This window comes from Thunnus thynnus, chromosome 10 (genome assembly GCF_963924715.1).
Source record: "Thunnus thynnus chromosome 10, fThuThy2.1, whole genome shotgun sequence".
Classification (NCBI taxonomy): Eukaryota; Metazoa; Chordata; class Actinopteri; order Scombriformes; family Scombridae; genus Thunnus; species Thunnus thynnus.
The window spans coordinates 17,581,401-17,607,070 of NC_089526.1; the positions used below are offsets into that span (position 1 = coordinate 17,581,401).

The 25,670-nt window shown below is 42.0% G+C and overlaps 2 protein-coding genes across 5 annotated transcripts in view; both read left to right on the forward strand.

The window, feature by feature from the left end:
* Positions 1-85: 85 nt before the first annotated feature.
* Positions 86-21,549, forward strand: mindy3 (MINDY lysine 48 deubiquitinase 3). 3 transcript variants are annotated; one of them, XM_067601636.1, is made up of 16 exons: positions 86-380; positions 858-1,192; positions 1,699-1,778; positions 2,047-2,107; positions 2,209-2,421; positions 2,624-2,675; positions 3,410-3,524; positions 3,800-3,873; positions 4,023-4,102; positions 4,326-4,396; positions 5,408-5,488; positions 14,345-14,417; positions 16,487-16,559; positions 18,547-18,634; positions 19,500-19,571; positions 20,483-21,549. In XM_067601636.1, the coding sequence occupies exons 2-16, from the start codon at positions 1,099-1,101 to the stop codon at positions 20,630-20,632; spliced, it is 1,377 nt and encodes a 458-aa protein (XP_067457737.1). In that variant the 5' UTR covers positions 86-380; positions 858-1,098; the 3' UTR covers positions 20,633-21,549. The 3 variants fall into 3 exon arrangements, with proteins under 3 accessions (XP_067457737.1, XP_067457739.1, XP_067457738.1); XM_067601638.1 differs by having other exon boundaries at positions 939-1,192; XM_067601637.1 differs by lacking the exon at positions 86-380 and adding an exon at positions 454-649.
* A 2,197-nt stretch (positions 21,550-23,746) lies between these two features.
* Positions 23,747-25,670, forward strand: part of itga8 (integrin, alpha 8) — a 41,925-nt gene continuing 40,001 nt past the window's right edge. For both annotated transcript variants that reach the window (XR_010930413.1, XM_067601640.1), the window contains exons 1-2: positions 23,747-24,185; positions 24,541-24,671. Coding sequence is in view for 1 of the 2 variants with exons in the window: in XM_067601640.1 (XP_067457741.1) it covers positions 23,992-24,185; positions 24,541-24,671 (325 nt within the window). In the remaining variant the exon portion in view is untranslated. The remainder of the gene's footprint in view (positions 24,186-24,540; positions 24,672-25,670) is intronic.

The window sequence follows — 25,670 nt, forward strand, 5'->3', positions numbered from 1 at the left end:
AAAAAAACGAACAGTGTTTTAAACGTCTGCTTTATCCCTGAAGAAACCAAACACTTCCATGATTTAAATTTTCTTTCTCCGTGGGACTGATTATTTAGGGCTGGGTTTTAAATGTATTGAACGGGTCTCTGCTTGGAGGCGGGACCTCACTATGATTGACAAGTCTGTAGACCAATGACACAACACGTTGAAAATGTACCCCTTGACGCACCTGGAACTTTCTAGATTTCAACCAATGGGCAGACACGTCAAATGTACGCACGCACAGTTTTTTTTTTACAATTTGTTGTAAATAAACGGATGACAGACGCTGGGGATAGTAAATTGCCACCAAAATACATAATTAATACGGAATCCCTTTACTCGACTGTGAATACAAGGTAATTAAGATTTAACGTTATCTATCTATTGATAAACGGTATGAATTCATGTAACAACTATCGGCGTCGCTGTAGTGTGAGAAGCAACTGAATGGCATAGCAATGAAAGATTAGCCGCTACTACTAGTGATGCTAATGCTAACTGCTGACATTATCAGGACAACTCAGCTGTTAAAAACTTGCCGTTATCATTCTCACATTAATGTCACAATCATGTGACAAGGCAACAGAAGTAGCTAACCGTTATGCCACTGCCTGTGCTGTAATCGGTAACTATCCGTTGTAACCATTTGACATTAACGTAGCTGTTAGCTTTTTAGCTTTTAAAATAATATAGCCAGTATATTTATGGATATATAAACTAGTTTTCTATCGCACCTCTGTGTCTTAAAAATGCAGTTAAGTAATATGTGCTGAAAACTGGGTACCCATATAAACAGTAAGCTTAACGCATGTTTCTTTTCCATCAATTGGCAGGCTGCTATAGCTACGTTGATGTCATTCCTACCCGCCAGTTTCCTGCCAGCTACTAAACGAAGACTGTGTCGTTCCACACAGGTAGCTTGTGGCCAATGCCACCGGCTCTACCTGCCGAGAGAAGTGGGCTGTCAACCACGGGAAGAGCTAGCAAGCTGGTCTCAACAGACCTCAATTATCCCCACGTGGCTGTTGGACTTCAGAGGGAGTGCCTGTGGATTTCACAGCAGTGAAAGTGATCATGTCCGAGTTAAATAAAGAGGTGGTGGATCTGGTTTGGGGGAGACCCTCCAGTGGAGGAGTGTCTGCCTCCATCTTCCGAAGATGGACACAAGGTATGATGCTTAGTTTCAGTATGATTATGGTAGGTGGGTAATTTATTTCAAAGTGTCATGGTGCTCAAGCCTGCATGGGCTTACAAGACACTACAAACATAACAAACAAGTACAATAACACAATGAGAGTGAAAGAACAAATATAATACACCTCCATACATGTCAATCAATGTCAAACTAAATATGAACACAATCCTGCTCCTCAGGCATAACGGCTATAAAACATAAGCAGTGTATCCAGGTATAATTCTAACTAAAAGAGTACAGTTAACAGGTAATTTCAGTTGTTAGATCCTCGTGTAAAATCCCCTGCTGTTGTATGTGTGTTTGGTTGGTATGAATACTTGTACATAATCATTCCTACATCTGCATATGGTTGGTTTCCCTGGGTTTAGCCTGAATTCGCACTGTGGCTTTGGATATGACCATGCATGCACTTTGTTTTTCCTTATCTCTGGAGGAAAAAAAATATAGTTGCTCTTTTGTCATTTCTTTTGTCTATGCAGGGTTTGTCTTCAGTGAGAATGAGCACACTGCACTGGAGCAGTTTGAAGGAGGGCCATGTGCTGTCATTGCGCCTGTGCAGGTATGGTTCAGTTCAGCTTCTGTGCAGTATTATGACCCCTCACTGTCCTCTACATGCTCAGTTAGTGGAGGTGCTTAAAATATTGTTGTGAGGAATGAAACAATTTTGTCTGCAACATTGCAGTTGTACAGAACTATCCACACTTTCTGTAAGTGCGCTGTATGAGTCTATGAGGGCAGACATCAGAGTTTTTGTACAAGTGACTGTAGCATACGCCGTGGAATATTTTGTTGCACATTTTGAAGGCTGATTTTGTGTTTCTTTGCAGGCTTTCCTCTTAAAGACCATTCTATTTAACAGAGAAGGTTCCAACTGGAGACACATTTCAGGTAGATTGTCCACAAAAACATTCAAACCATTGTTTTTGCAATTATTCTATATAGTTGCATGACTTCTTGAATAATGCATTTGTTTGTTTGTGCCTGTTTAGAGGAGGAGCAGAAAACAGCCCTGTGTTCCACGCTGAGTGAAATCCTGGAGTCCGCCTGTTCCAGCCCCTCCACAGGGTTCTGCCTGGTGACCTGGGCCAAGGGACAGAGCCCACATACTAGCACACATACTAACACGCAGACACAGCCACAGTCACAAACACAGGACTTGCCAGAGCCAGAGAGCAGCCAGCCGCCACAGGAGCAGCCACCCAGTGAGTCCTACGTCTGTTACATTCCCATGCAAGATGTACATTCAGAATAACAGTGCACAAACATGAATGCTCACTCATTCACGCAAGCCTCGTCTTTACAATTGATAACAAAAATAGTAACTCTAATAACCATTATACAGAATGGACGTTTTGCTGTGTCATGCTTTGATACTACAGTATATGTCTGTTTTCTTGTGCTTAGCTGCTTTGGCTGCTGAGGACCTTGGCTTTGAACGATTTCACAGTGTTCTCCAGTAAGTGACACTTAGTATTCTCACCACAGCTAACACCTTGCATCTTTATAGTCATGACTGTCTCTTCTTAACACAGATAATCTTGGCATTAAGTAACATTGTGGGTTTCTGGAGGGATTGAGACTTCACAAATCCTGGTTTTACAATTGCCAATATGCAGTATTGAGATAGACGGCTACATATTTCAGGCGAGGGTGGAGAGGTATTTGATTCATCTATTCTGCAAGAATTGGCTTTCACATTGAATTAGCTATTTCACTCGGCTCACAAGTTGCAGACTCAGCACTTTCATTGATTGCCTAATAAAAAAAAAAAAACTACCTCTCACTACCTTTCTCACACACATACTGTCTGTCACACACGCTCAAGCTAAATGAATGCAAGGCTGCATTTGCCAGAAGCGTACTGGCAGCTGAGACCACAGTCAGCAAAAAGCAGTGCTGACTCACGTTGAAGAAGTGCATGCTAACTAAGACAGACAACTTCACTAGCAAGCTTTCCAAGTTGGAGCAAAAGACGGAGACGGCTCCAAACTGACAAGATCAGATTTAACGTTGTCCCCTGATGCATTTAATTTATTTCTGCCCTATTGTGAAAGTTATCTTCCACAACCTGGCATGGGACAAATGCAATAAATCCATTTGTCTCATTGACCGTGACTTCCCAAAACCCAGCAAATCTTCTGTCTTTTCAGCGCTTCATAAATCATCCTTATGTTTGTTTTCCTCCTGCAGCAAGCGCACTGTCGTGTTAGTGTCTGATCTCAGAGAGGAGATGTTGTCTCTCTACCACACCTGGAGGGGGTGCTGTGGAGTCTTGCTTTTCCTCTACTCTGTCATACTCACCAAGGTACAATAAACAGAATAAGTAGATGTTGATGGACATTTTAAGGGCTGATTGGAAAGCATGAGGTTGTTTTCTCTGCCACATTTATTGAATTATTTGAATGAAGTTCCTTTTTTTTTTCTTTCTTTTTTTAAAACCAGAAATAAGATTTTCCTTCTATTCATTAGCTTTTAATCATGTTTTGTATCATTTTGAGTCATTTTCCTGTGTGTTGCATGAATGTTGAGATAAACAAAAAATGAAATTCAGATTTGTGTCTTCTGGTGCTGTCTGTGCAGGGCATAGAGAATATAAGAAATGAGATCCAGGACACGATGGAGCCTCTCATAGACCCTGTCCATGGCCATGGCAGGTACAAAAACACCTTTTGTACTTGTGTTATACTGACATAGGGAGTTCTACATTATTGCAAGGCCCCTTTTTCCATGCTAAAGGCTACAGGATATCATGATATTTTATCTGCAATTCCCTTTATACTCTTGTTCTATTTATATTTTGCAGTCAGAGCTTGGTGAACCTCCTTGTAACTGGCCACGCTGTTTCTAATGTTTGGGATGGCGACAGGGAGTGCTCTGGCATGAGTAAGACCTCCATGAAATGATTGCATACACACAAACACATCAAACTCACTGAACAGACACATGCACACATATCACACTCACAAAACTCAAGTTTATGGCCCCAGATCTGAATCATATCCACCAGAGGGCAATAATTCTTCGATCCCACAGCATTGCACAAAAGCACAAATTAGTACTGGTTTTGGATGACCTAACTAATTCAGTTTTTTTTTCTCTCTTGCAGAACTACATGGTATTCACAAACAGGCATCAGTTGGCTTCCTCACGCTTATGGAGTCACTACGCTACTGCAAGGTACAGATACTATACACGCAGTCTCCGCTGACATAATGCAAAAGTACAAAAAAATACATGCCCATGGTAAATCTGCAGTGGATTTGTGGATTTCTGTTTTTTGATGAACACTGACTATGAGTTAAGAGGGACACCTGCTGTGTGAAATGAGAGAGTGCTAGAATACAAATAAACAAGCATATGCTCACTGTTACTTGTGACTTTGAGGTGTGGGACATTTCCAATATGTGAACTACACGCCACACTTTGAGATCCCGTGTGAAAATATGTGTTCGGAAGTAACAATCCCACTGGACTCACTGCAGACTCCCCATTCTCTCTCTCTCTCTCTCACTGCACTTTAACTTTCTGGCACACATGTACTGGAACACACATTTACTACAAATAGATCACAAAAGACATTTAAAATTACATGTGTCGCGACAGTGTTATTTATTGATATTGCAAAACAGGAATCTTGGCTATTTATTCATCATTGCCAATACAAGCATACCCAAAAAAGCTCAAGTTGAAACTTGAGACATGTAGCTATAATAAGTTAATAGCAAGGTGGTTGCCAAAGTGATAAGAGGGCTGTGAAGAGTGATTTAAGTGATCAATTTGTATCACATATGGGAAGAGCTGTTCATATGTGCATTGTATGATGATTTGGTTTTCTTGTAAAAAACTTTTAGCTTGATGTGATGCTGCAATTAAGAAGAACAAGTAAATAATTAGAAAACCAGCTAGTGAAATTGAGTTGTGTCTTAATATTTGTAATATACATTTCATTACACAGACCTATTTGTTGAGGGCCCAGAGAAATAATATGCTGTTCATATACTATAACATGACATCTCTGTTCAAATATGAATGTACTCCATGAACTTGTGTTTAACTGTAATCAGTTTCTGATTCATAATGAGAATTACTCAAAATAGACATTCATTTGTTACACATTCCTTTTCTTTGTGTGTGTGTGTCTGTGTGTGTGTGTGTGTGTGTGTGTGTGTGTGTGTGTGTATGTTTCAGGTCGGGGCATTCCTTAAATCTCCAAAGTTCCCTATTTGGATCCTTGGCAGTGAAACTCACCTCTCTGTGTTTTTCACTAAGGCAAGTTCAATACACTCATCCATAAGCGAGGAAAGGCATATTTCACACACAGAGACACACAGTGTGTAATATAAGCCAGTCTCCTCAGCAGGTTAGAAAAACCAAAATATGGAATGTGCTTAACAGATTTAATATAGTGCAGGTCAGATATCAATGTGGGGGAAAAAAAGAGGCAGAAAAGGAGGGGAGGGAAAAATGAGCACAGGAGATAGTCATATATGGCCAGGGCTGTTTCTTGGCTTTCCACCTATCCAGCATTAAGGAAAAAAAGCAGTTTCCAAAAAGGAACTTAACAAGTGCAGGCATATGCACATAGTCATCTTCATGTTCTTTCTTTCTCACGTACTAAGAAACACACACCCTCACAAAACCACACATCTTCAATTAATCAACCATCTGTGATAAACGAAATGGTTTGTAGTACATGATGTATAGCCATGATGTAAACTGCTGAATTTAGACTCCAACAAGAGCATCCATTTACAGTAAACTTCTGTCTACCCTCACTGTCAGGTTAAAGGATAACTTCTGTAGTGGAGGAACAGTAACAAAAAGAAGACATTTTCATACTAAAAACACAATAACTTTGGAAGATATCCACTTGAAATGTTAAGAAGCACTAAGAAAGCTGAGGTATCATATTACCTTTAGTGGGAGTGTTGAACCATTTTTTGTACAGAAATAGGACTGTGGAATTTGTCTACCGTCAGTTACGTTGAAATCACTTTAGAAAGGGATGTCTTTATGGCCAGTATGGACAGGAGGATTGATTAAAACAACTGATAACACTTTCAGTTTACATTTGGGCATGTTAGTATTGTTTTAAGACAGACTTGGAAAATATGTGAACTTATCCTTTAATTCTAACAAAATGGATCAACATTTTCTTGTCCTGGCATTTGTTCAGAAAGACATTTTTTTGCTGCACAAAATAACACCAGGAGCCTAAGAGCCTCAGAAACAGCACTTAGGAACTAAAAGTTCTAGTTCATGTTTGGTTCTCCACTTACTCTTAAGCGATAATAGAATTAGCTAAATTAGACCAATAAGAGATTTGAAAGCAAAGGCTTGGTTTTGGACATAATCTTGCATGCAACAAGACAACTGTGACTGAAATTTGAAAAAAAGGAAATGTTCAGAAGTGAAAAGAGAGATTATAAATGCCAGAAAGGCAAGATAGCTTCGTGTTTTTCGGATTATTTTTCTACTTCAGTACATAACCACAAAAAATGGCAAGCTTAAGAGTTGGCTCTGTTTCGCTCACTCATCTAATCTCTGCCTCGTTGACTAGTCTGGAATTTGACTGCATGGCTGTTGTTTACACGTCAATAACATTCTCATATTGTAACAACTAGTGCTCACATGCAGACTCTCTTCACAAGTTGTTGCAGTCTGGAGGCTTATGTTTGTGACACTCTGTGCTGAGCTTTCAGAAAGTGTTATCCCAGACCAGGTAGTTTTGTGGCAGGAACTATGGTCCTGGAAACAAAACTGGAACCAGGTTCTTGTGATTCAAATCCAGGTAAAATTCCTGAGTTTCTAAAAGGTTGCCAGGTTCCAAGAAAAGGGGCCAAGAGATTCTGCTCCTACTGCAACAACTGACATATACACTTATGCTAGGATGTCAGTTTCGGTTAATTTTGCTTTTAACAGACTGATACCTATTGACCGATAACTAACCGGTTAATTTTTCAGAAAAGTTGTGGCGTAGCATTTGTTTTGGAGAGCTGTCCAGCAGTCAGTGGTCAGAGCTAGCTTGACTTTTAGCTCATCCTTCTTCTCCTCAAGTGTTTTTCAATGTGTTTAGTCACATTAGCTCTCAATGGCATAATATGCTCAGGCTTGAGATACGAATATAAATAATACTACAAATATAAGGCAACCTGGATTGTAAGACAACCCCCCTCCCTTTTACAACAGCTGTTTTTGGAAAAAATAATGTTACTTTATGAATATAACTTGCATCATAGTATAGTGACATACTCACATACTCTCCTACCAGGCTCTTGGAAGTGGTAAAAAAAATATTTTCTCCGGCAGTTAACATTTATAAGACTGCCTGTTTGTCTTTTTGAGCTCCTTATCATCTGTGACAGTGGTATTTGGCAGCTTGACATATTCCATTTCTGCAGTAGAGACTCATTTTCACTCATCATAAATTTATTTCCCCCATGGCAGAAAAACATGTTACAGGAGCCTTCAGAAACTCCTGCAGGTTAAACTGGACTAACCAACACTTTTTGTGCTGACTGACTCTAACACACTCACTATTAACAGACTTTAAGACACTCGCTAGCCTAGCAACAGTAAGGCTACTTTGGGGCATGAATCATCAGATCTGAAGTTGTATAAGTACGGATGTGTGTATATGCATGGACACACCAAGCTTGCACTCAAACAAGCATGTTTATCATCTCTATCAGTGAACATGTAACTTGATACATTGGTGTAGCTTGTGTATTAAAGCTGGCAGGTTTAGTTGTAGCAAATCAATTCTCCCTGCTGTTGTGAAAATGGCACCAGAGAGGCAGAAAAATCCCTGAGAGTCATCTCCATCACATTGCCACACCCTTAATATACCATTGATTAAAAGCTCCGTTACATGCATAAAGCTCAAGCCTGCTAGGCAAGTGAATCATATGTTGGCTCAGTGATGACCTAGAGTCATCATGCATGCACTGATGACTTACCGATTGCTACAACTCCCCCGGCACTAGTGACATGTTCACATATACACACACCACAGTCTGACTCTTACACACACATTCCAGAGCACAGGGAACCTAATACTGATTAGCATTAGCGTTGTGTGTGTGTGTGTGTGTATGTGGCTTCAGGTGGATGGCTTCCTGTAGGGAATGTGATTCCAGAGTTCCCATCTGGATCCATTTGTCCCGCTGGAGACTGGGAACACACTTGAAAACACACACACACATGCATATATATACTGATGTACATGGCTTACGCTACACTGTGCTGGCAGTAATGGGCTCTACAACTTTGAGCCCAAGCTGAAGGGGGAAGACTCAGGGCAAGGCGCTCTGCTGGTAGACCTCACTCAGTGTGACCCTGTCCTCCTCGACAGCGAATCTATGTTTAGAGCTAATTTGAGGCACACTGAGATTTCCCAGGCTTTGTGATACAAAAATACGCGTTACCTGGTTATGTAGCTTTTAGCTCCGATATAGAGCCATCCCCACAAAAGCAGAAAACTTGATCCCTGCCACTGATGTGTCAACGGCTCCTTCTGTCTGCCATTGGGGACGGGTGTGTATTCCCCTGAGTTGCTGTCAGTGTGTGACTGTGGCTTTCAGACCATCAGCTTAATAGCATTAGTGTTTTTATCTAATCTACCTACACAAAGGCCATTCCACCATGTCTGATCCTCACCCACAACACCCCCCACACACTCTTCTCTGTTGTATTAATGTGTGTGTGCGCGTGTGTGTGTGTGTGTGTATAATGGTATGTAATGGGATCTGTTTTTGGACAAGACTTTCTGAGACGCCAGAGGAGGGAGAGAAAGGAAGAAAGACAGACAGAAAGAGAATGAAGGAGAAGCGGGATGGGTGATGGATGAGACATATCATGCAATATGTTTAAGAAGGGATTCTCTCCTCCTTCCTTTTTCCTCTTCTTGTCTTTGAAGTAAGTATCCACTCAGTGCACGGTGGATCTGTTGCCCAAGTAAAGCATTCCCCAGCGCACCTCAACTAACCTCTTCAGATGATTGGTCCCCCATGAGAAGGGAAGAGGAAGAAGGGAAGTAGAAAGGAAGGATGCACTTTAAAGAGTAGTGCAGTAGTCACTCAGGAAAGGGGGTAGCAGGGTGGTGATCCTCCTGTGACATTTCTCATCACTCTTTACTCTCCTCTCGCTGAGTGATGAGGTTCACAGGCTGTATCTCCCCTTCTCGAGGGAGTCACATGTGTGTTTTTTGTGAGCGTGTGTGTGTGTGTGTGTGTACAGTAGTTGTGTTCTGGGTCAGTGATTTACTATGAGAGAGAGAGCAGCCTCTGTGGCGCTCTGTGTCCCTTAAGACTCCAGTTTCTGCCTGTGCAGACACACACTCACACACACTGGAAATGTCCTTCAAGGGTTTGTGAGCGCGGGGACATGAAACACAAGTGTGGAGACACAGTTAATGTAGGTCAGTTTAACTCAAAGAGGCTTTATTGGAATAACCACAGATACATACCACAGTGTTGTCATCAGGGACTCGCAATGTGGGTGAAATCATTATCACAAGATTTTCTGATATACACAATGCAGCAAATGAGCTGTTTTTCACTGTTATTCACTGCATAAAAGACCAAACTCTTTATGTATAAAACAGAAACTTCTTTGCAGTTCTTAACAGCCAGAATCTTTATATTTGACAACAAACGTAAAAATGTGTAAAACCATAATAGGATAAGATAATATCATCATAAAAGTAAAAAAAAACAATAATATTCAATTAAGCAAGTTGATTAATAGCCAAAGCAAAATTAAATGTAAGGTTGGGTCAGGTCAAAGAAAAACAAATTTGAATATTATCATGAAAAGATGAAAAAATAACTGTATACAGGAGAACGTGAATATAACGACGGTAATAAAATGATAAAATGAACTGCAAGAGGACTAGAAAACAAGATCCAAATTTTGTGCTTTCTGTTCAAAAAGGATGATCACAGGGTGCGGGCCACACATTAACACAAAATAACAAAGCGGTGTACATTAACAGTCATTAATAATCCTTGACAGGCCAGACCAAGAGCCATTGTAGAAAGATGAAAGGCTGTCTGTGTCAGTGTGTGTGTGCTGCATTATTCTTCCTTTTCCCCTGTGTGTTGTTTTCCGTTAGAGGACCCATCATTGCACTATGTAACTATTCTCTGGTGTCTCCTCTCTTTTTTGGTGAGACAGTCTTTCTCATCCAAGACAGCTCCATAAATCACTACTTTGTTCTGTCTATCACACCTGGAACACACACACACAAACATACAATAGATACTGCATGCATTGCTTTATACAGAAAGCAGGATAGGTTTTCCATTGTTTTCTGTGCTTGTAATCACATGGGACGCAGGCGAGTTAAGGTGAACAAAACAAACACACATACCAGCACACATACGAAACCTTACACACAGAGTCCCTCCTCAGCCTGTCATGTAGTGAGGCTGCCAGTGCCCGCTAGGAACAAGGCAGGAGACGCTGTCCGAGACCTCTGCTTTGTTGTCTTGAAACCGATCCCTTCAGACTCACTCTGTGGCCACTCAAAGCCTCTCAGCATATACAAAAGCTCTTTGGGTGGACCGGAGGGAAAGAAAGAGTAACTCTAGTAAAGTACACCTACCTGTCCTTCCTGAAGTAGCTACCTGTATGTAGAGATAAAGGATGAAAGAGGGGAGGGAAGGAAGAACAGAAGAAAAAGTCAAGGGTGGGAGGGAAGGAAATACTCCAAAACTGAAGTACCTACTTAGCACAGGAAAAGGCAGGTAAAGAGGGGTGAAACTGGGCAGGAGAAACAAGGTAAAAAGGCCTCTACAGGGGAAGAGTTGTCGTCCTAAGCAAGCTATTCAGTCTAGTAGGGAGAGAGCAAGAAAACAGAATCACACACTTATACTGTATAGTGCATACAGTACAGTTAGATTTGATCTTTTGCAAAAGGACAAGTTTGGATGTGTTAGTCATCTTGACTTGACCAAAGAGAAACACACACTCACACACATTGCTTAAGTGTTTGCGGTCATTTGACATTGCTGGCTGTTAAACAAAACATGTTTTCATTAAATGAATTCTGTTTTTTCTCAGAGCAAATGTTCTGCATTACTTTTATGTTTTTAAGTTCTTGGTGTGGTGTGTGTGTGCGTGTGTTGTTCTTACTTTGTTCCTATGTTGAGTAGCTTGTTGTTGCTCTGTTAAGGGGGTCAAGGGTTTGTGCAAAAAAGTCGAACCATGGAGATTGGAATGTGCTCCTTGATTTCATAAGGCACACTTATTTACGCACACACACACAGAGTTGCACTGATGCCAGGTCTTTGTGTGTGTGTGTGTTGTACCGTATCCCTGCAAGAGAATGCATGTTTGCGCCAAATATAGTCTGGCTCTTTAATATAAGTAAATAAATGTTTGCAGGGAACAGGCCTAATTATTACACAAATTCTGTCTCTCACACTGACTCAGACACAAATGCACACTCATCATAGTAACGCAATGGATTTTAGAGGAAAGACAAATACACACACACACACACACCCTCCCTGCAGAGCATGTTAGCTCCATGACATGTTTTCCAACTCAGCAGCATCTTCCTCAGGCCTCTAATAAAACACAGATCAAAGACGGCCAAGCAGACCTGTCATCACACACACACACATAATCACGTAATCTCTGCTGCCATTATTGTTAGCCTCTGTACATGTTCTGACGCTCTCGTGAGTCATTATCTTTTCTATTCTTCGCTATGTGCTCTTTAACTCCATATAAGCGTGTATAGACTAGCCATAATGGTAGATTTTGCTTTGTCTGTTGATGACTATTTCTGGTGTAGTGTTGACATCCTGTAACAGTGATTCACACAGAATGTGTCCATCCTGCCTTGAAAGATAATAAACTGTAACTGAGCTTTGTTTGATGAGGCTCACTGGACTTTGGGATTGTATATGGCAGCCTTAAAATCAATTAAAACTTCTAATCACTTTGGGCAGAGACATATTTTCTTAGTTCTAATGTAAGGCAGAATTACAGTTTAACAAAACAGTTCGTGTTGCAAGGCACATTCTTCACTGTTAATCCTACATTTATTGACTTCATCTTAAGACATGAAGTGGACCATTAACGGACATTTTCAGCACCTCTTTCCTTCTGGGACAGCAAAATGACCCTTGTCCACCCCTATAAGTGAAATACAGGCATATCTAGCAAATGACAAATCTACCGTCAGATTTATGGAGCCTGTAATGTTAACACATCAGGGCCTTGCTATACTCTGTGTGACAGAACAGCGTGTGAGCGTGTGTTCGCCGGTCTGTGCCTGTTTTTCTTTGCATCTGAAGAGCGAGCAGCTGGGAGTCATCTCTTCTCATCGTGTCCCCCTGAACCCCACTCTCCCTCTCTCTCCCCTCTCCCTGCGTAAGCCCCAAGTACAGTAATAAGTGGACCGTGAAACCCTAGCAGCCCGCGTGGATCTGAGGCTCAAGCTTTAATAAAGGCCAGCTAAAGGAGATGAGCAGGGTTCATTTGCTCTCCAAAAACATTTTGTGTTTGTCCAGCCCTTCGTTGTCATAAATACGCTCCCTCCCTCACTTGTATGGAAGAACAGTGAGAACCCTCTGACTCTCGCCTACACACTTTGCGTGAGTGTGTGACCGCTCAAGGCTGAAAAGCCATCGTTTCGAGATAAATCTCATTTTATCTTCTCTCGGAAAAATATCCCCTCTATCTTCTCTGAGCTTTTTTCTTTTCCTTACTCTTCTCTAAATGGTTATCCATTCGAAATATTTTCAAGGAACTCTGACACTTACCCTTGCACTCTTTATTATTATTGTTTGCTTGCCATATCGCTTATCGGAAACTAATGCTTATTCAATTTACTGTAAGCTGTGGATAAAATCCAACAGTAAGTTTACAGATATCAGATAATGCTTAAAATCTAAGATTAGAGAGGGAATGAGAAGACATTTCTATCCCATTAGATCTGTCACATCTCTGATTTTCGAGTATTAAGAGTTCCATATGCTTAAAACAAACTCGGTTGTTCAACGTTTCGTGCAACCACATCTGAAAGCAAAAGTGTTTATACTTGATCTGAGCGACCACACTCAAAGGTGGGGTGAAAAGCTCGCCACTATATCCTCCTCCTGCCTACGTCACACTGCCTCACTTATCTCTCCAAAAATGAAAATTTTGAGATAGAAGTTCAAACCCTGCCTCCTTTCTTGCCTTTGTAGACCTGGCCATTGAAGTTGAAGCATGCTTGTTGGATTGTCGGTTTTGGGAAGCTGCAAAAAGATGAACCCCCCCCGCTCCCCATTCTGACATTGGAAAGGTGTTAGCAGAGGGAGTTTCAGATGCTGTTACAAAATCTGACAAACACTTTGTTCGAAGTATACTAAGTCCTTTTTAGTGTGGAGAGAGTAAGGAATTGTTCAGCTAATCAGCATATACTGTACATTGTAAGCCAAGTCATAAGGGGCATCACCCTCTTGTAGATGCACATACTCACTCCCTCATTTCTGCTCTCCCTGCCAACACGACTCCCTCTAAACTTCACTAACAAACAAACACTGTAGATCTTGTCATAAATCACAGGGTGTATATGTAAGACTTGATTTCCTGATTGTGTGTTTGGAGTGAAAACATGCCGTCTTTGGAGTGAAAACAAGCCGTCTAACTTTATCAGAAAATCAGTTAATAACCCAATGGACTCCGGTGATTGCACTGGCCCCTTAGATTACAGTCACACACACACACACACACATAGATTCACAGTCTACATTAATAATACTTGCTAAGCCTTGACAAGAGTGCTCACAATCTGTTAGTTGTGAGTAGATCTAGACGATTGTCTGGTCGCTTCACCCTGCACTCAGCTGTTCTAATGTTTCAGCACTGATGAAGCCGCATTTTCCTATAATGTGATCTAATTCCTCCACTCTTAAATGCTCCGTTCTCTGTCTGCAACTTTCCCTGTCTCTTCACTTTAGTCACAAATCTGTACTTGGTCACTTTTGGGTCAAACCCCTTCATCTTGTCATGCACAGTCTCTCACCTTACACTCTTTTCTTCTTTTTTTTCTCCTCCTTCTTTGTCTCCATTTATCTCTGTATCTTTCTATCTTTCACCTGTCTTCCTGGCTGTCTCTCTCTACAGGAGATGTCCCTGGTAGGTCCAGAGTCTCCGTCAGAACAGGCAAGGAGGGTCTTCCAGTCATTTGATCCTGAAGGTAATGAACAAGTGTTTTCATCATATACTGTATATTGTACATATGATCATTATTGCATTAATCATTCATATCTCCCACCCCTCAGGCCCTGCACACTTGTTTTTATTGGTCATTATACTTTATGTGCTCATTAGTACACCAGCTATACGAAAATCATGCCACACAGATGTGCTTTAACTAATGCTTTCATTCTCACAAGGCTACACCCACAATATCCTGGCCTTGTTGTCTTTCTCTTCTCTTCTTCCTGGTCGAGCAGATGCATTTATAACCTCCACTGGCCTCCTCGCTTCTTCTTTCTTGTTCATTTTTCCGTTATTTTTCTTCTACAGGCGGAACGAAGATCTGTTTCTCCACTCTCATCCCCACTGTTGTTGTTTAGGTTGGTGAGATCAGCTCCTCTTACAGCTGAGTCAACCATCCTGCTCCTTCGCTCTCATCCTCGTTTTCCTAAAACCTGATTTTTTTCTTTCTTGGCGAGGGGAAGGACACAGAGAGTGACACAATGACAATAGAAAGATTAAGAGATGAGCTAAAAGTCAGTCAGAGTTCTAATCTGCAACGTTAATTTACGTAGCCTCGAGATTATAGGGAGGGATGTGCGTGTGTGTTCATGAGCACTTAGGAAGAAAGAGTTGAAATGAAACATTTAGCCTTACCATCTGTTGTGTAATGTTTTTCTTCTGCTCTGGAGACAAGATGTAGAGAGATGTAGGGAGTCACACTATGCACTATACTAACACTTAGAGCAATCCATGTTGCAAGAGTGTTCAGCTTGAGGACCTGAATAAATGGCGCACACCTTTTAATATAAATGTGTTTTTATTGAGAAATGAAGTGCTCTGCTCTCTTTTGCCATAAACATTATTCATTATCCGGCTTGTAGGAACGACATGCAGATTTGTAAAGATCTGTGTATATGTGGTGCAATGCGATGTTACAGTGAGATAAATCCTGCCAGCTGAAAGCAGTCTTGCTCCAGCCACTTTGTCAACAAATATGTAAACATAACTAAATGACAAACTGTCTGTCATCTTTTTTTCCCCCCGGTTCTTCATCCGTCTTCCTGTTGCACAGAATCCAGTTTTCCATGTTCTTAGATCCACTTCTGCTCTCATCTGCCAGGACATCCTGCACACCATCTGGTCTTTTCCTCACACACAAACACAAGCATCAACTAGGTGTACTCACAGATTTAAACGCACATGTACAGTATACACACATGCAAGGCGGATTTACTCGACATACATGCATGACGCATACACATTCACGCGCTGTAGTTTATACACACATGCTCCAGCAAAGCAGCACAGTTGAGTGCTGTGTAAAAGGGCCATAAATCTGTCTGTGTCACATGTAGAGTCAGCACAGCTCACTGTGTTGTGGAAAAAGGGCGCCAGACACAGTCACACATACTGCAGTGACTCACACCAGACGTATGCCCTCAGCAACCCACTGTCTCAACATGTTCCTTAATATTCAGTGTTTGTCATTGTCCCTGTGGAGTGTGTGTGTGTGTGTGTTAGCCCTCCCTGCTTGTTGTCAAACTGTCAATTGTCACTGAGGGAGAATAACATCTGGCACTGAATAAGGGAGATTGAATTGCTTGAGATTGGACAACCGGAGCGCTTGTCAGTTAATCTTCTTCACAACACATTGGAGGTTTATGTATGTATCTAAACAACAGGCCACACAGGCTCACATGCAAGCGTTTAAATGAGACACACACTGAATGCACACAGACACACAAGGGTAGAAGCACATGTTAGTGTTTAAATCTTCTCCTCTCAGGTAAAGCAATCATCATTGCCATGGAATGTAGGTCAGAGAGAAAGGACAAGGTGTGTGTGTGTGTGTGTATTTGTTTGTGTGGGTTATGTTGTGTCAGATGAATTAATTCCCCCGGGGCCCGTGATGTAAAAAGCGTTTTGCCATATGTATGTAGGTAAAGGCTTCCCCTGCTTTCTAGCTCTCTTACTAAAAAGCCTGTATTTTATGTTCTGTCCCAAGTCAGCCAGTGTTTCGCTCTCTCTTTATGTTTTTCGCTCTCTCTCTCTCTCTTTCTCCAGATAATGGCTTCATCCCAGAGTCCCTGCTGGAGGATGTGATGAAAGCCCTTGACCTTGTCTCGGAGCCCGAGTAGTAAGTGCTTGCATGTCCAAGGCTTTATGTGTGTGTCTGTATTTTAGCGTGTGTGTGTGTGTGTGGCACCTGTAGAGCTTCTAAAGTTCTAACTCCTAAGTCACGGCCAGGCCAGGTCAGCAGCCCTGTGCTCATGTTTCACTACCAGGCTACTATAAAGTAAGACCAGAGAGAGCCCACTATAAAAGCGCAGGAAGAAAGAAAGGGCGAAAAGAAAGAAAGTCAGAAACAGAGGCTTAGAGGGGAGATCATTAACGGCAGGAAGAAAGACTGAAAGAGGGAGGAAACACTTTAAAGTGCCGCTTCAAACAGAAGCACGTTCTCGTCTGAGGAACAGTAAGCCCTAACGCTGCAGCCGAGGGCCTGGCCACGTAGCTGGACCACTGATCTGCTCTGCAGACCCCCAGATGGCCGATACATCACAACACAACAGAGCATTCTGGGAGGAGACTCCCACTGCAAACAGGCTAGTCTCATTCTTTACCACACAACAAGAGAGTTATTGCAGGGGTTCTATCGTGTGAAAAAAGGAGCATCTTTAGTACTCTGGGGCAACTGGGGGGGCCTTGACACGGTCTGTGGCTGGCGTTCCTTTGCATCAGACCATCTCAAGCACTCCTACAGTTTTGTTGCACTGTTTGCAGCATAAAAAGCATGTATGGTGCATGTATTTACACTGTATAGGGACAAACATGAGTCATTTCCTCCAAGCCATCATGCCAGATATTTTATTACATGTCTATTTTGGAACAATCATTAGCCGCCAGTGTGGCGGATAGCTTCTTGAGATTTATTTGCCAAACGGAAAATCTACCCACATTTGGCGCGTGGCGCGTGTTAATTCCGCACCCTGTCTATGACAGTCAGCTGCTGCCACTTGCGGTAAACTAGTGGACAATGTTCTCTGCAAAACTCAAGATATCGCTCCAAGCCATCAAAGTGTCTGCATCATTTGCTTTGTAGTGTCTGGAATAGGGTTATTCATACTCAAACAAGAAAACATGTTTTTTATTATCTTAAGATTTTTTTTTTTTTTTTATGTAAACTTCGTAGCAGTGTGACATTTTTCCTGCATGTTTTTCCAACAAATCTCTTATTCCCTTATAATCCCCCTAAGGTATCATTACTGTGTCCGTAAAGTTAAAAATGTTAACTCAATATCATTTTCAAGTGATATGTAGTTCTTGTTTCTCCAGGGTGGACAGAAACTTGTGTTGAAAGATAAAAATTCCCAATTCGAGCAATCAAAGCGAATGTAACATTGAAAATACTGACACAGTTGTAAATCATACACATACACCAGTCCAGACAAACATCAGCTGATGGCAACCCAAACAGGAGGACGGGTTGGACACGAGGCAACATCATCTCATGTCCAATCCAGTTTTAAATGGAGTCATAAGCAGTCATACATCCACATCAACAAACAATCACTCATTGATAATAACAAGATATTTTATTGATCCTTTGGGGATGTTCTTCAGGGATTTGGAGTGTTGCTCAATGACACTTCAGCAGGGTCAGCATCTACTCTTCATGCCATTCCGCTGCACATACTACTTGTAAATATCAATAGATGAAGCAACAATCATTCCCTTCTCCCTCTGTGTCTGAGTACAAACCTTGCTTCCCCTCTCGCTGCCTTAAAAGGGCAATCTGACCAAAATTTTTTTTTTTATCAGCTGAATAATAACACTGATCTAACACGCAGGAATGTCTGGAAAGAGGTATATTTAGTTGCACCACGGTCTTCATGAAAACATGCACGCACTCACCAAAACATGCATCATAAGTCCACACTGAATGATGAGGTGATCGTAAATCTGACTGGTTTCATACATAAAACATCACAGACTGTTATTTTGTGCATTGCTGATGGCTACCTCCCTACCTCCACTCTCTTTTCCTGTTTCCTGATCTGTTTTTCTCTGCGTCTTATTTACTTCCTTACTTATCTAACTATTTGTCTATATTTGTGCCTGCTTAGTGTCAGTCTGGTGAAGAGTAAGCTGGATCCAGAGAGTTTGGGCATAATTCTTCTGGGCCCTTTTCTGTTGGAATTCTTCCCCGATCAGGTATGTGTGCAGAGGTGTACTCCCACATCAAAGATACACACACACTGTATGACAAATACCTTCCACCAGTCATACAATCCATATCACAGTTAAAACATATGGAGAAAGAGTCGCATACACACATACGAGTGACACTATCATCTATTTCCCAAGCATATGTGGAGTGCTGTTTTAGTAAATCAAAGGTTTTTATGCCAAAAACATTCCTGTGGTGTCTCATGTGAAATCTATGCGCGTGTGTGTGTATGTGTTCACCATCATATGACGTGACTTAGAAGCTTAGAAAGAGCGGTAGGACGCCTTTATTAGGCAGAGCAAGCGAGGAAGACTAGAGAGGGAGAGATAGAGGGAACTGTGTTAAAGTGATCAGGGCTTTAGGGACTCACCAGAGGAATGGCCCCGAGCCGCAAAGAAATTATACTACCATTAGCCAACTGGACACACACACTCAGACACACGTGGGATTGGGTTGAGGGTTAGGGTTTCATATAGGCATATAAACACGAGAAGCTGGACACGCTCTCAGACAACACACCCAATTAGCATTCTGCACCTTAAAGCCAAAATCATGGGAAGTGTTTTGGCTCATTGTCATTATTCGGACGTTTTCGTAGTGTCGGCTGTTTTGCTGTAATTGGAGTTGGGCTTTGCTTCAATACACAAACATACACACACGGTTAAATTTAACACGTGGGATTTAACGGTAAGCTTTGGTTCCAGGCAGAGATGTGCCGGACTGACTTTTTGGGTTCAAAAATGTTCTGCCTCTGCGGGTCTTAACCTCCATCTCTGTGAGAACAATTTGCCCAAAGACTCTCCAACAACACTGCATGTTTTTCACTCTTGCTCTCGGCCTGTGTTTCAGGATTCAGGAATCCCAGACTCATTTCCCGTCTACCACTACAATGGACTTAAACAGTCGAACCACAACGAGAGGGTAAGACGCTTTTTACTATTCAGGTTTTTCATAGCAACTGATGGTTGCTGTCTCTCTCCCTATTACTTCTTTTCCTGTCATCATTCATGCGCACATACACACACACAGACACACACATGCACGCACACACAGTTTGAGGCAGCCATCCTCTCCAGAATAAACAGTAGCTATTGCGAGCCCAATAGCCTGTCCATCCATCCAAAAACCCTGGCTTAGCCTTCTATTTCTCCAAGTCATTTCCACACAGAGGCCACTGTCCACAGCCATGCTGTGATAAATGGTGAAACACAGGCCTATTAAGTGGGCTTAGTTTGATGGATGATTGTCAGTGGATGTACATAGTTGGTGGCTGTGCACAAACCTGGTACTCAGGAATATCACTTTCTTCATCTGTCAACTTTGAGTAGTCTGTAAAACAGCTTTTTTCCGTACTGCTACCTGAAATTGTAGGAGTGGTACCACATGTTTGCCCACACAAAAGCACACGCCTACACGCCTACACACACACACACACACACACAGGCACACACACACACAGGCACACATACGCACATGGCAGCAAGGCGCCTATAAGGTTGTGATGGCAATTCCAGTCCCATAGTTCCGGATGGGAATAACAGACCTGCTGACAGTAGTCCCCTGCAGCTGATATATATATAAATATATATATGTGTGTGTGTGTGTGTGTGTGTGTGTGTGTGTGTGTGTTTGTGAGCATCTGCTATATAGTTGCATCCATCCCCTCTGCATTTCACCCCATGACCCACTTAGAGGAAATGTCTGAAAAGAGATTGATAGAGTTGAAGCCTGTCAAAGCTGGCAGAAAGCGTTTAGATTTGTGTGTTTAGGTTACACAGTGTTAACCATGTATTGACCTACTTGTGTGTGCGTGTGTGTGTGTGTGTTTTCAGGTGGAGTATGTGGAAGGGACAGCTTTGGTGCTAGGTTTCGAGGACCCCATGGTTCGGACAGACGACACTCCAGTCAAGCGCTGCCTACAGACCAAGTGGCCCTACATCGAGCTGCTGTGGACCACCGACCGCTCCCCGTCGCTGAACTAGCACCGACACAGTCCGTGTGGTTGTGTCTGTGCATGCGCATGGACCACTACTACTCCCAACACACACCCCTCTGCACGCTGATCCCGAAAGGTCAGCAGGTTACAAAGACTGAGACACAAACAGATATACAACGGAGATGAATGAGAATCACAAATGCACACAAGAGACTGAGACAAACACATTCATGGACTAAACATACATGCCTGAGATCCATTCCTTCATTCTCACCCACATTCAGCAGAAATACAAACCAGACTCACCTTTAGAGTTCATGCTATTGTCTGTTCACCATGGCTTGTAATTTGACACGCAGGATGTTTATGATGTGATTATTTAAAAAAAAAAAAAAAGAAAAAAAGAAAAAACTGACTGACTGTTTATTTTTACAGCTCTGCTCTGTGCCGACACCTCTGCCACAGTTTACCAGTAGACAGCTAGTCGCTGTTCGGAGAGCAAACTAGTTCGGTGTGTCACCAAATCACATGCTGAACCACATGTACAGCCAGTTGACTGTGAAACACTACTGTTAATACAGCTATAGGACTGTTTGAGGGAAAACCTACCAAAGTCTCCCACATATGAGAAAACACACACATACACACACACACACACACACACATATACTGTCACACCCACTGCTAAGCGTTTACAGCCTAAAGGGACCAACCCAGATGCAAAGAACTGGGTTTCTGGACAGCAGGTATCTTCAGTGTTTTCATACAGATGTAAGAGTGTAAACTGGTTCAGGTGCTGTGTGTTTGTGTGTGTGCGTGCGTGTGTGTGTGTGTGTGTGTATGTATGTGTGTGTGTGTGTGTGTGCGCGCGCGCTTAATGCACCACACTAAGATGTTGACCAAGTGCTCATGTATTTATTATCACACTCAAAGGTTCTCAAATAAACACTTTTTTTGTTCAAATGCTGTGTGTTTTAGTAGCTTTGAAATCATAGACGTCCTCCTATGTGTGTCTTTGTCTCATAAATATGATGTCCTGACCCCGACATCAGACAACTCCCGGTTTCAGGATGTCCATAGTCTGTCTGGATGCCCTCATCACTAAATCACAAAGCAACCTTATGTTTCATGTCTCCAGAGACTCTAATTCAGTACCTCACTAAATCTCAAAGACATTGATGGTGAGTTAAGTACCTCTCTGTAAACACACAAAGATAAAGACTGTATGTTAATGTTTGCTCATCATAAATATTTACCAAAAGAAGAAACATTTTCATCACAGACCATACAGTTTCTACACTGGCTTTTATAAGGCATCCTAAAACCACGGTATCACTTCTGATATATGACTACTGTTTTGTGGCAAGTGTTAGAGGAGAAGAACATGATACCACTAAATACTTGGCCCTGATTCAGGATGAGATCTTCAGTACTTAACTCAGCGTTAATGCATTTGTGTGTGTAATATGCACATAAAGATAATGCTTGTTCTTCTGTGCATCTGTGCACAGAAGTACTGTAGTATTGGCAGGGTGTGTGTCTAATGGAGAAATGATGCTGGCCTAACAGTCTGCTTAATAGTCTTATTATGGGATTGTAAAGAGAGACGGGGAACATGGGCACAGTGTGTAAAATATAAACCACTACTGTGTGTGTGTGTGTGCAGTAATTAATCTAAAATGACCTGCAGTAAATCTGTGATCTGCGCACTATGGCAGGCTGACAGGACGTAACCTGAACAGTATGTGAGTAAATGTGTGTTTTCTTGGAAATTTGGATATCTGTGAGAATTTTATTGGATGTAAGACAGCAGTGAAAATGATTACAGATGGAAATGCACACTGAAAAGACCAGCTACCTGGTGAATGGCATCACAACACAGCCGAATGTGGGGGAAAGAACAGGAACATGTCTGCTGCCTCATCGCTCCATCATCCTCACCATCTTTCTTCTTCCTCTGTAAGAAGAAAAAAACAGAACACATCTGTCTCTGCTCCTATGTGCTCATGTTTTGTAGAGCAGTTTTTTTTTCATCTGTTCATTTTAGATTTACATAGAAAAAGCTGAGAAAGAACAGACCCTCCTCATATACACACATATATACACGCTTGAATCACAAAAATGATCACAAAAATGTGTAGACAACCAAGTTTGAATAATTACATGAAACAATAAAGGAAGGGGCAAGATTACAGGATGGATTGATGGATGGAAATAGGCTCAAGGAGGACAACAGGGCAGGTAGAAGGCGTTGAGGTTTGAAACCTCTCCATCTGGCAGGTCAAGGTCGGGGTTCCTCTCATACACTTTGTCCAAAACTCTCTTACCTGGCTCTTATCAATTCTTGTGACAGAAAACATACTCCAGTGCCAGATCGTAGTACTGCTCCACTGCACTTCTACTACAATGTGAGGCAGGGGTGTTTAATTCAACGCTAATGTGCCCATAAAGCTGAGTTTAATTAAAACAAAACTCCCCATGCTGATAAACAGCTGATTATGATGGTTTGCCTGGAAGTGGCATCTCTCTTCCTCAGAATGAGCTTTTGATAAGAAAAAAAAAAGTGTACTGAGCTAAATATGCATAATAAACTGCCTGGTCTGGCTTGTCTTTACGACCGTTTTTCATTGCAGGATATTAATTTCAGCAAGTATGTTACCTCGGAGGTTTGGTGAGGAAATCGCCTGGTGTTGAGTGAAATGGTGAGCAGGCCAAACTGTCTAAACTTGCACAGCTCAAGAGATTTCTCCTGTAAACCGACATAATAATTACTGACATAATTACAAGTGATTATTCTGGACGGAAGGAAACGCAGCCCTGTTTTAACCGTATGGTTGAACAAATAAAATGAATGTAGTGGTTTAATTTATGAAGTTAAGTTCTTTGCATTTGTGTGCGTACTCGCCAGGTATCTGCTTGTGCCATAGTGTGCAACCTAAAGACTATTTCTGGACTGATTTGAAACGGCGGTTGTAAATCTCATTTTAATATTATTTATTGTTTCAGGATGAAGTCCCCAATTCGCCACAGAAAACTTGTCTGTTCCATAAAAGGAGCGGTGACGCGCCAACCCCTTTGCGCTCTCAGATGTGGTCTATGCCTTCTAGTGTGTATGTGTGTGTGTGTGTATGTGTGTGTGTGTCGTAGGGGGTAAAGTTTTGTGCAGAGGGCGGGGGCGCGTTTGTGTAGTCTTGTAGCGGAGGCTCTGGGCAGACCTGGTGGTTTCAGGGTGTCAGGAGAAGTATTTTTGGGGGGGAGCGCAGCAGAGCACAGTGGTCCAGTGACAGTTGGCGGACTTAACCCGGGACAACCTACCTCACCTGCACGGAGGAAACTCTCTCCCTCTCTCTCTCCCTGTCTTCCCTCTCAATTTTGGGAATAGTGCGCAGCTGGCTGCTCTTTGGGATGGAGCGTGCATGGGACTGTGTTTCCTCCGCTGGGATGTTTATTCTCGGGGTGCTGTTGGTGCTCTGGTCGGCGCCAACGGGAGTTTGGAGTTTTAACCTTTACGCAGAGCATCCTACTGTTTACCGGGGACCCGATGGAAGTTATTTCGGTTATTCTGTGGACTTCTACCAAGCTACCACCGACAGCAACACGTGAGTGGCAATATCATGACTGAAGTTTTCTCCTCAAGAGTTATGATCTAATGTCCTATCAACTGTACCTGTATAGTTTAATCTCCCCAGACTGTGAGAGAAACGATCTGAGCTGAATAAAATTGAATTCAGCTTAATATTTTGTAAGTTAAATTAAATGAGGCTTCATCTATGTAGCTGCACTGTATATCATACTGGGACGGGACAGAGGAAGCATGCATGACTCAGGTTACTGCTGCACAGAATTAAAACAGAAAGGATATGAATGAGCCAAACTGTGCATTGCCTTGCATATTGCATTATAAACTCTCCTGCATGTCTTGGTTTTACTTTATTTTTTGTTTTTGCCCACCAGGATCAGTGTGTTGGTGGGGGCTCCTAAAGCGAACACCTCCCAGCCCGGTATAGTGGAGGCTGGGGCCGTCTACTACTGCCCCTGGCCCGGACAGCCTGACAGCTGCAGACAGATACCTTTTGACAATTCCAGTGAGTTACCTGAAGGCTTTTTTATGTTGTTTTTTCATGTCAGTGACCAAAATTAATTCATGATTGTCCTGCTGGGGGCCCCACTGGGCATTGAGACCCCCTGTTGAAAGGATCTGTGTTTTTACAGGACATGGAAAGGAATAACTTTGCTCAACATTTTCATTGTTTTATGAGTTGTCATATGAGTATTTTAGTGAATTGCAGAGATGAAATTTAACAAGTGTTCAGGTCCAAAGTTAATCCTTTTAAAGCTAAATGTTACAACATTTGGAACCACTGAATTTCGTAACTGGTGTGTCTGGTATGTGTGTGTATATGAATTGGCACATGTGTTGTTGCATAAAAAAGAGAGATAAGACACATGGGTCTCATCAACTTCATCTAACAAAGAGGTGACTGTCGGGTTTGCTGGCTCCATCATGTTGATTATGGCTTTCAATATATTATCATCAATGGTAACGGTCCAAGCAGCCTTTGTTTTGTGCATCTAATGTCTCTGATGCACACTGTTCTGTATGAGTGGTGAGTGTGTGCGCAACAGGGAGAGAGGTAAAAAGAGGGAACAAGTGAGAAAGCGAGAGAGAGAGAGAGAGGGGAGGGGGGTAAACTGTATGCACATGGGAATTTAGTTCTTCGGAAGAAAGGGGGATTGGGTGAGGTCTGCTTTTTATTAGATCTTGAAAATTTATCCCTGTCTCCTTTCCCCTCCCCTTGTCTCTCTCTCTTTCTCCATCAGTCTCTCTCTCTCTCTCTCTTATTGCCAGGACTCCTATCATCTTATTGAGGACCCAAAAAAGAGTAATAGAGAAGGAAGTGACCTTTAGTCACTTATTTAGTGGAAGTGGCTTTGCTCTTTGTGGAAGCCCCCAAAATCAAACCCAAATCCGAGAAGCAACAATTTGGAAGAATTAATTTGTAGTTAGTTGTGTGGATGCACAAATCAAAAGCCATCACCAGCCATCATGTCTTAAATCCCGCTGTGTACTCATGTATAAATAT

What these genes read in the sequence shown, in the direction of transcription:
- mindy3 (XM_067601636.1), top strand. Translation starts at nt 1,099, where the DNA reads ATGTCCGAGTTAAATAAAGAGGTGGTGGATCTGGTTTGGGGGAGACCC. An exon ending in GCCACAGGAGCAGCCACCCA is followed by an intron (nt 2,422 to 2,623) that starts GTGAGTCCTACG and finishes TCTTGTGCTTAG; the next exon opens with CTGCTTTGGCTGCTGAGGAC. An exon ending in ACTCTGTCATACTCACCAAG is followed by an intron (nt 3,525 to 3,799) that starts GTACAATAAACA and finishes CTGTCTGTGCAG; the next exon opens with GGCATAGAGAATATAAGAAA.